Here is a 10,627-nt window from a genome sequence, read left to right as displayed (position 1 = left end):
GACGCAACTGCTGGCGTAGAGGATCATAATCAGAAGCTTTGTCCTCCTCATAGTACTCTGGTTCTGATTCCAGGGTGACTCGATTCCCAGCGATGTATTCCTCTCTGCAGTGTTGACGTTCTGGGTGCCGTTCTACCCTTGGGCCATCTCGATCTGCACTAGTGGGGTTCCTCCTCGGATTAAATGTAGTCTCTCTGCCCCCAGTCTGGTTTCGGTTGGACTTAGCTTTAGTCCTGACTTCGGAAGGTGTTGGGTAGCGTGGGAGTCTCCGGGAAGATCATATGTGCCCTTTATCCTTAGCTAAGCGCATCGCTTCAGACGGAGTTGAAGTTTGTGAAGATTCTTCTCCACTTGCACTAAGATCTTTGAGCAGATCACTCATCTTTGTCTCGAACTTGTAATTGAGTTGTTCGATCTGTTGTGTGAGCTGAGTTGTTATGGCTTGATTCGCTTCTTTAATTTGTTGAGACATTGCTCGGCTCAAAGCTTCCATCGCCTCAGCTGAAAGCTCCATGGTACCTAAAAAAAAAAATTTAAAGAGAACTCGCAGTAACTTGTTCTAGACGAAATCACAAAGACAGAAACATGATTTAACTAAACTCAGTGTTGGGGTCGGTTTCCACCCCGAACGGATAAACCATCCCGAAGATAACCAAACGTCAGAGAAGACCGGTTGGCAGGAGAAGTGAGTGGCGGGCCGAGCTCTCATATGAAAGAGGTAGGCCGAGCCGTGCTCAACATTACCGACGAGCCGAGCCGCGAAGAACGACAAGTAGGCCGAGCCGCGGGTAGGATGTCTAGTTGGCCGAGCTGCGCAAGGGAGCGAATGGGTCGAGCCATGAGTTGAGCAAGCGGCCCGAGCTGGGCAAAAAAGTGAATAGGGCCGAGCTATGCCGAAAGGATGATGGGCCAAGCCAATCCTCCCATGTTGGGCCGAACCAAGGCCTTGGGGGACAAAAGCCCATAAAAACCCTAGGCAAGGCGTTATGGCGGTGGCCGCGCGAAGAGATAAGGAAATATTCCAAAAATCTCTCCCGGGATTCTCGGCTAGGCGGTTTAGAAAATTAGTATAAATAGGCGATGTATACAATTCATTCTGTAACTTTTCACAACTCGAGAGCAATAAAACCTAAACACTTTTACAGCAAGAAAAACTTTCTTTCGATCTTACTGTTCTTGACGATAAACCCTAGAAGTTTTCGATCCCTTAGTTTTCCTTAAACAAATTTGTGGTTGTGCGAGTTTTAGCTCACACAATTTGGCGCCGTCTGTGGGAAATCGAAACTTTCTTACTCTAAATCGACAAGACTTTAAGATCCGAAGAACATGGCGAGCAACACCCTCGGCAATGACAACAACAACCATAACGGCGATATCGGTGCGGAGAAGGACGCTCCAGCATCAGGCACAACGACGGCGACGACCGAAACCCAAGAGGAGATGCGAAACATGATGGCTGCGTTGATGAAGAAAATCGACGAGCAGGACAAAAGAAACGAGGCGATTACGGAGAGGCTCGACGCGATGGCGGCTGAGGGACTACGCGCAACCTGGAGAGCAGGAATTCCCGACCCGATGGATGGAATCCGGAGACGCTTTGATTACTCAACAGCTGCAGAAGCCTCAGGGAGCGGCGCAAGAAATCCCTCGGCTCCCCCGATGTTTCGTCCCCTCGACAAGCAGACTCCCGCGGCAACTCGAGTCCACATGACCGAGCCGCCTCCACTCCGCCGGAACTCAAGGGGACGAGCCGACGAGGAAGAGAACGATGCAATTGACGTAGACGCCCAGCAGAACGACGGAACCACGAATCCGCAACAAACCGGCTCGGCTCGCCGAATAAGTCAAGAAGAGCTCGCCTCGGCACTAAACGGCGTCCGAACTGACGAAGTCTCCGATCCGACCCGCGGCGACAATCCAACCGAGGAGTAAGAACACCTCCAATGGATCGAGCAGGCAGAGCGCGAAGACGAGCCGAGGAGAGAGGAGCGGGAGCGACCCCCCCAATCAAAGGGAATGACTCACGCACAAACTCTCGAACTCAAAGAGCTGCGAGTCTCGATGGCTCGGACAGTAGCTGAAATACGCGCCATGAAATCCCAAGTGCACAACGCGATAAGCGCCGCGCCCGAAATCGACAGAATGCTTGAAGAAACTTAGAGAACCCCATTCACTGCAAGAATCACGGAGGCCAGGATTCCCGAGCCGGGGAAGGTGAGAATCCCGTTCTACGAAAGAAACAACCGACCCGAAAGCACACATCACAGCGTTTTGGATAGCAATGGGAATAGCCTTCACAAAGAACGCCGCTAAACTCACCGAGCGCGAAGTAGATGCCGGATATTGCCTGCTCTTCGTGGAGCATCTCAAGGGAGCCGCACTCGAGTGGTTTTTGAGGCAGGAACTCAATCGGCAATTTTCAACAGCTCTCCGCCTTGTTCCTTAAACAATACTCGATGTTTATGGACAGAGGAACATCTGATGCCGACCTGTGGACACTATCCCAAGGACCGAACGAACCGCTTTGGGATTACATGTCAAGATTCAAAGCAGTCGTATCCAAAATAGAAGGGATAAGCGACAAGGCTGCGCTCGAGTCTCTGAAACAATCTTTGTGGTACAAATCTAAGTTCCGACAGGAGATGGCTCTCAACACGCCGCAAACAATTCAAGACGCTTTGCACCGATCATCGGACTTCGTCGTAAACGAGGAGGAAATGAAAAACTTGGACGAGCAGTACGAAGCAACGAAAGCAGCAATCCGAAGCTCAATTTTGCCGCGCCCCGCGAAGAAGGGCAACCCATCGAGCAACACAACAACGCAGAGCTCGGATGAACCTAGAAGCGGAGGTGCCCATAACTACCAGGTAGGCACCGGACGCGGAAGAGGAGAGCCGCGCAACAACACTTGGGTGAGAAAATCCGCCAACTACGACGAGAAGGCTTTCTGCGAGTATCACCAGACTTACGGGCACTCAACAGCTCAATGCCGAACTTTAGGAGCAAAGCTCGCAGCAAAGATGGCAGCGGGAGAGCTCCAAAACGCGGTCAGCCTCAAAGACCTCGTCCCTAACAAACAACAAGAGAGAGCCGAGTCGAGCGGCGCGGCGGAACCCGCGAATCCTCCCTGACGAGGCGATAACCCCAAGCGCGACAGGAGAGGCGAACCTGAAGAGCGACCCAAACCGAGGCAAAGGATCAATATGATCATGGGCGCATCTCAATACTACCAAGATACCGTGTCCTCCATCAAAGCCTATCAGCGCCGAGCCGAAGCAAAGGAGAATTGGACAGAACCAACCGACATCCCAAACACAGTGATCTCCTTCGCCGAGGAGGAAACGGCAGGAATCGATCGACCTCACAACGATCCGTTGGTGATCGAGTTAACAATCAGGGATCATGACGTAGCAAGGGTGCTCATCGATACTGGAAGCTCAGTGAACGTCATCTTTAGGGAAACACTCAGAAGAATGGGAATCGACCTCTCCGAGGTGGAAGCAATCCCTAAACCTCTAACCGGATTTTCAGGAGAAACGATGATGACTATGGGGACGATCAGGCTTCCTGTGGTAGCTGGCGGAGTAACTAAGATCGTCGAATTCTGCGTCACTGAGCACCCAGAAATCTACAATGTGATCATGGGAACTCCGTGGATCAACGGGATGAGGGCTGTACCCTCTACCTATCATCTCTGCCTCAAATTCCCAACTCCAGCAGGTGTCAAAACGATCTGGGGGAATCAGAAGGAGTCACGAATGTGCTGCCTAGCCAAGCACAAGCCGAGGAACGCCATCACCGACGCACGAGCAGACATCGACCGCAAAAAGATGAAGACAGACCGAGAGCCCGCGAACGAGCTCTCGAAACTCTTATAGCAATTACAGATCGCGGAGAGCCGCGAAACACGCGCCGAGCCAGTATCCAACGCGGTGGACTCGGTGTGTATAGACGAGGCGCGTCCGGAGCGATGCGTCGAAATAGGAACAAAACTAGAAGAGCCTCTGAAAAGCGAACTCCTTTCCCTCCTCAAGGAGAACATCAACACTTTTGCCTGGACAGCGGAAGATTTGCCAGGCATAAGCATCGACGTACCTTGTCATGAGCTGAGTGTGGATCCGACCTTTAAACCAGTCAAGCAGAAAAGAAGGAAGCTCGGCCCCGAACGAGCTAAAGCAGTGAACGACGAAGTCGAGAGGTTACTCAAAGTAGGATCAATCGCGGAAGCCAAATATCCGGACTGGCTCGCAAATCCGGTGGTCATGAAGAAGAAGACCGGCAAGTGGCGGGTCCGTGTGGATTTCACTGACCTGAACAAGGCGTGCCCAAAAGACAGCTTTCCCTTGCCACACATCGACCGGCTCGTCGAAGCCACTGCAGGGAATAGACTGTTAACATTTATGGACGCGTTCTCAGGCTACAATCAGATCCTGATGCATCCTGATGATCGGGAAAAAATGGCATTCGTAACTGATCGCGGGATATACTGCTACAAAGTCATGCCGTTCGGGCTCAAGAACGCAGGAGCAACGTATCAACGGCTCGTCAACAAAATGTTTGCGGCTCAGCTCCGAAAAACCATGGAAGTATACATCAACGACATGTTAGTCAAATCACTCAAGGAGGAAGACCACGTCGCGCATCTACGGGAATGCTTCGAACAATTGAACAAGCACAACATGAAACTCAACCCGGCGAAGTGCAGGTTTGCGGTCACCTCGGGAGAATTCCTTGGCTATCTGGTAACTCACCGTGGCATAGAAGCAAACCCCAAGCAGATCAAGGCGTTAATTGAGATGCCCTCTCTAAGGACGAAGCACGAAGTGCAAAGGCTCAGAGGAAGAGTCGCCGCGCTAAACAGGTTCATTTCCCGTTCCACAGACAAATGCCTGCCCTTCTACGACACCCTTCTAGGAAACAAGAAATTTGAGTGGGACGAACGATGCGAGACGGCTTTCCAGGAATTGAAGAATTATCTGGCAAGTCCACCGATCTTAGCAAAACCAGTCGAAGGAGAGCCGTTCTTCCTCTACATCGCAGTGTCTGCTACAGATGTAAGCGGAGTGCTTATCAGAGAAGAACGATCCGAGCAAAAACCCATTTTCTACATCAGCCAGATGGGCCATAGAGCTAAGCGAATACGACATCGAGTAGCGGAACAGGTCAACTGCAAAGTCACAGGTGCTCGCAGATTTCCTCATTGAACTTCCAGCCGAAACAACAAACGAGCCGACTCTAGACGAAGTGTGGACACTGCACGTCGACGGCTCATCGTCTAAACACGGCTCGGGAATAGGAATCCGCCTCACCTCTCCCACCGGAGAAATATTGGAGCCGTATTTTCGCCTGAACTTCCACACCTCGAACAACGAAGCGGAATACGAAGCACTAATCGCCGGCATACGACTACCGCAGGGAATCGGAGTTCGAAAGATAAGAACCTTTTGCGATTCACAGCTCGTAGCATGTTAATTCAACGGAGAATACGAGGCGAAGGATGGACGAATGGGAGCTTACCTCAAGGTGGTCCGAGAGTTGGTGCAAAAGTTCGACGAGTTCAAACTCACGCGCATCCCCCGAGGAGAAAACACCTCGGCCGATGCCTTGGCAGCACTCGCTTCGACCTCTGACCCAGACCTCCGACGGATGATCCCAGTTGAATTCATCGAACGCCCTAGCATCGAAGTGGTGGAAGGAGTTCGGCTGATAAATCCTCCTGAACAAGAACCGGAGCACGACGAAGCCATTCCTATGGACGAAGACGCCTCACCAGCCGAGCCGGAATACGGCTGCGACAAAGAATGGCTCGGAGCTATCCCAGTGTATATCGCCGAAGGAGAGGTTCCAACCGACAAATGGGAAGCCCGCCAACTAAAAGCTCAGGCCGCGCGGTATGTCCTCGTCGATGGCGAGGTGTTCAAATGGAGATTTTCAGGGCCTCTTATGACATGCGTCGAAGCACCGGAGGCAAGAAAGATCATGCACGAGGTGCACAGCGGCGCGTGCGGGAACCATTCCAGCGGAAGGTCGCTCGCTATCAAGATAAAACGGCACGGCTACTTCTGGCCCACGATGGTCAAGGACTGCGAGAAATTCACGGCGAAGTGCGAGAAGTGTCAGCGGCACGCTCCAACAATTCATCAACCTACCGAGTTGCTCTCGTCAATTTCGTCACCTTATCCGTACATGAGATGGTCGATGGACATCGTCGGACCTCTACATCGCTCGAAGCAGAAGCGTTTTCTGCTCGTTCTCACGGATTACTTCTCCAAGTGGGTCGAAGCCGATTCTTACGCAAGCATAAAGGATGTTCAAGTCGAACACTTCGTCTGGAAAAATATCATCTGCCGACACGGGGTCCCGTACGAGAAAGTCACCGACAACGGATCCCAGTTCATCTCAACACGCTTTGAAGCCTTCTGCGAGAAGTGGAAAATCCGCCTCAGCAAATCTACGCCAAGATACCCTCAAGGGAACGGACAAGCCGAAGCAGCCAACAAGACGATTCTCGACGGTCTGAAAAAGAGGCTCGACGCCAAGAAGGGACGGTGGGCAGACAAACTCGAAGGAGTCCTTTGGTCTCATCGGACAACTCCGCGCCGAGCCACCGGGGAAACTCAATTCGCTTTGGTCTACGGATCGGAGTGCGTAATTCCCCCCGAGGTGGATTTCCCAGGTATTCGACGAAGACTTCTACCAGGACAGGAGGGCTTGAACCACTTAATGATGCTAGATGAGCTCGACCTAATCAACGAAAAGCGCGACCAAGCCTTAATTCGAATCCAGAACTATCAACAAGCAACGGCGAGATACTACAACAAAAGCGTTCGTAGTCGAAGGTTCAAAGAAGGGGAGCTCGTCCTCCGAAAGGTCTTCCAAAACACTGCCGAGAAGAACGTAGGCAAGCTCGGAGCAAATTGGGAAGGTCCTTACAAGGTCACAAAAGTTGTTCGTCCAGGAGTCTACGAACTAGCGACACTAGCTGACGAAGCGATTCCAAGATCATGGAACGCAATGCATCTGAAGAAGTATTATCACTAAAGCTACAGCACGGCCAGCATGAACTATGGGACGGCTTGATCCCTGCAAAGGGTACGTAGGCAGCCTGTCCTCGGACGGGTTCAGCTGTCCTCCCTACTAAAAAGGGGGGGGGGAAGTGGGTACGTATACACATACCTCCTTTAACTCTACAATTTTAGCTTGCTCACTTAGGAACATCACCACTTCGGCACATTCTCAGTTTGTTTTGAATCATCTACTTATTTCACGTTTTCCTTGGATTTCTAATTCGTTCATTATCGCTTCAGCTAGTTTCTCATTCTTTCTAAATCAACAACTTATTTTAACAAGTTCGGATTTTTAAATTGTTTCACTCATCACTTCGGCGAGTAACCATACCATTTCAGCATGATATCATGACCTGATTACCTCGGACCTTTATCGGTCCTCAGTTTCAGTTCGGCAAACTAAGCCTCTGAACACCTCGTCTCGTTGCTGGCCACAACGGGGGAACAAATACAAAATTCTCTAAACGGACTTTTTACCACCTTTCCTAGGACGAGGGTGCTAGTTACATCCTCTACGGATAAAAATTAAGCGCGCTATACAAATATCAGACCAAAAACGTATCAGGTCGCCACGTTTTACTTTAGCACACGAGAATATAAGTCAAGACTACATCGCTTTCTCTAAAACCGAAGTAAACTCTTAAAACCCGGACAAACATATTCATCCTCTCGGAAACACCGGTCCATAGTCAGATTCAATGAGACTACCAAATCATCCTTGGCTAACAAAAATGAAACGCCTCGTCATTCTTACGGCTTGGCACCATGCAAAGCAAAAACGCCTCGCCGTCTACACGGCTCGGCACCATACACAGCGAAAACGCATCGTCGTTTACACGGCTCGGCACCACGCAAAGAGAAAACGCCTCGTCGTTTACACGGCTCGGCACCTTACACAGCGAAAACGCCTCGTCGTTTAATACGGCTCGGCATTGCCAGAAAAAATTTGCCTCGACATTATCACTTAAAAATTTTCCAGCATCACCTAAAACAAAAGACACTCCACAAAACTAACTCCCAGCTCGGGATTAAGAACCCAAACGAGATCCTTAAACGACTCACCCCTTAGCCCGTATTTCTATCAATTTCGAAGAATTCGGCTAAGGAAGCAATCAAAATCATTCTCGACACAGCAGTTTTCATCCTTGACAATTTAGCGTCGGAGCCAACGGTTTTCACAAATACTTGCACAGATCGTTAAAGATAAGTGCATCAAATCCGAAAACGGCTAAGGAAAAGAGAATATATATCCATAAGCAAAAATAAATGTCAGGTGGATAAAGCCATCCAGGCACAATGTTTACCAAAAAAACGAACAAGTCGAAGGTTGTGGATAAAGCCATCCAGGCACAACACAGTACAAAGAAAATATTACTGATCTCCTGCACGCAGCTCGGGAACACCCTCAGCAGCAAGACCACTAGCTATCGGAGTATCGATGTTCGAACCGGTCGGATTCGTAACCCCAACTGAAGCCGCGGTAACCTCCAGCGGCTCGTTTCCCAAGCGAGAGTCGACTGAATCTGGAGATACCGGGGAAACCACCAACCTCTCACGCAAGTCCGTCGCGGCACGCTCAAACGTCTCCTCGGCTCCCAGCAGCTCGACCTCCAAATTCTTCAGCTTCTCCTCTTCGGCGTCGAGGCTGGCATCTGGCTTTCGGAGATCCCCGATTAGCACAAGGTTACTCCGAATCTGACCAAGGTCGTTCTCGTCCCTCTTAGCCTTTTCCAGTTCACCCATTTTCCCTTCGATCTCGACGAGCTTTTCTTGAAACTTGACCGCGGCAGCGCGCCTGGCATCTTTCTGAGCAATCTTGACTCGAGACTCGAGCAGCCCTTCCTTCGCCACGATTTGCCTCTTCAAGGAGGCAATCTCGCTGTTTTTCCGACAACGAGACTCCTCGAATCGATTCGTCGCCTTCTCGAGCTCGGCCCTCATGGCTCCTTTCTCTTCCTCAAGCACAGAGATTCGGGCCAACGCCTTTTCCAAATCAGCCTTCGACTGCACAACCTCCTGCTTCGCCTCGACAAATCGACGCTCACCTTTGAGTGCGTCGGATTCATAGCCCACCAATAGCTCGTTCACCGCGGCGATAAAATGAAATTAAAAGAAGAAATTTAAAACCGGGCAAATCCAACTAAAGAAGTCAAAAGCAAAAGAATACTAACCTTAGTACCGTGCTGAGCATCGCGGCGTAAGACTTTGGTCGCTTTAGCTTCTTGGGGCGCGGCAAGGAAACCTTATCGTTATTAACCTTGGAAAACAATTGGGCGGAAGCAAAGGCATAGTCCACAACGAGTTTTTTCGGGTTCACCTCACCAGCAGCCGCCTTCTGCCTCTTCTTAAGTGGCTCACCTTCGTCGGGAGCGCCACCTTTACCTTTCTCCGCAGCAGATCGCTTGCGATTCATCGCCTCGTGCTTCACGAGCTTGGATTTTGGAGGCCTCGGCGAATGAGGGAGAGCAAGAATGGCCGACTTGGTCGGATCAGCAGATGACTTCTGCTCGTCGGGAACGTTAGAGGTCGCCTCGGGAGCGATCTCGCCATCTTCACGACCAGAGCTCTGGTTACCTCTATTCCCCGAGCCGATCACAGATGCCTCGTTACCGGCTTGTTGTGCATCTTTCGGCTCGACCTCAACTCTCTTAGCAGCCTCGGCGGCTCGTCTTGCTGCTTCTTCCGCCTCTCTCTTCTTTCTTTCCCGGAAAGTCTCCATCACCATCTTGTCGCGAGTATCACCTGATGAGTTCGATAGTTCAGAGCTGACTGGGACACCCACAGCAATAGACCGAGCTCGTTCGACTCTTTCCAGCGAAAAGTGTCGTTTCCAGTTGGTTCGGTTAGCAGCTAACGTATCCTGAACTTCGAACAGATCGTTAGGACACCGGGGGAGAAAATCGCGAACTGAAAAAAAAAAAGCGAAACAATGAAAATGTCAGAATCGAGATCCGAAATCTTCCGAGCCGAAGGAAGACATCGATCGGATACCAAGTGGTCCCCAATCGGTTTTGGTCTTGCGGATAAAGTTGTCGCCAACCGACGCCCCGTTGACTCGGACGAAAAAGAAACATTCGTCCCAAAAACTATCTTTGCTCGGAAAACCGCTGATAATCTTTCGGCGTGCCTTACTCGAGATATAAAACTTCTTCCCCCCAGGAGCCTTTCGAACTTCCAACAAATTCAATAAATGGTCGAGCTCGATGTCTATGCGACATTCGTAACTCCGCACCAAAATCCCAATCATATGCCGTAATCCTCTCGGCATAATTTGACCAATGGATATCCCGTGCTTCCAGAGGTATTGAAGGATCACCTCGGGGATAGGAAACCAGAGGAATCAGAGATCGAAGAAGATTTCGTATACGGTGAAGTGATCAGGGGGCGGAAGATGAGCACGATGGCTGGGCCTCGGAACGAGAAACTCAACCTCCTCGGAAATCCCAAAACAATTTCGAAGGGCTTCTAGGGATTCGGTTGAGGATAAGGACGAGCCAGGAGGATCTGGCGGAAGCCTCTTATTTCGAACCCTAGTTCGCCTGGAAGACGAGGCAGCTCGG

The 10,627-nt window shown here is 50.7% G+C and overlaps 1 protein-coding gene across 1 annotated transcript; it reads right to left on the bottom strand.

Moving 5' to 3' along the window:
* Positions 1 to 8,438: 8,438 nt before the first annotated feature.
* Positions 8,439 to 10,335, bottom strand: LOC112084558 (uncharacterized protein At3g60930, chloroplastic-like). The gene is made up of 3 exons (XM_024153709.1): positions 10,059 to 10,335; positions 9,247 to 9,974; positions 8,439 to 9,146 (listed from the first exon to the last, which is right to left on the bottom strand). Exons 1-3 carry the CDS (start codon positions 10,333 to 10,335, stop codon positions 8,439 to 8,441), a joined length of 1,713 nt encoding a protein of 570 aa, XP_024009477.1.
* Between the last annotated feature and the right edge of the window lie 292 nt (positions 10,336 to 10,627).

Source organism: Eutrema salsugineum, unplaced genomic scaffold, assembly GCF_000478725.1.
Source record: "Eutrema salsugineum unplaced genomic scaffold, Eutsalg1_0 scaffold_4, whole genome shotgun sequence".
NCBI lineage: Eukaryota > Viridiplantae > Streptophyta > Magnoliopsida > Brassicales > Brassicaceae > Eutrema > Eutrema salsugineum.
The sequence above is the reverse complement of the archived record's forward strand: the minus strand, read 5'-3'. Positions and strand labels throughout refer to the sequence as shown.

What these genes read in the sequence shown, in the direction of transcription:
- LOC112084558 (XM_024153709.1), bottom strand. Translation starts at nt 10,335, where the DNA reads ATGCCGAGAGGATTACGGCATATGATTGGGATTTTGGTGCGGAGTTAC. An exon ending in AACCGATTGGGGACCACTTG is followed by an intron (nt 9,975 to 10,058) that starts GTATCCGATCGA and finishes TTTTTTTTTCAG; the next exon opens with TTCGCGATTTTCTCCCCCGG. An exon ending in ACGCCGCGATGCTCAGCACG is followed by an intron (nt 9,147 to 9,246) that starts GTACTAAGGTTA and finishes GCGGTGAACGAG; the next exon opens with CTATTGGTGGGCTATGAATC.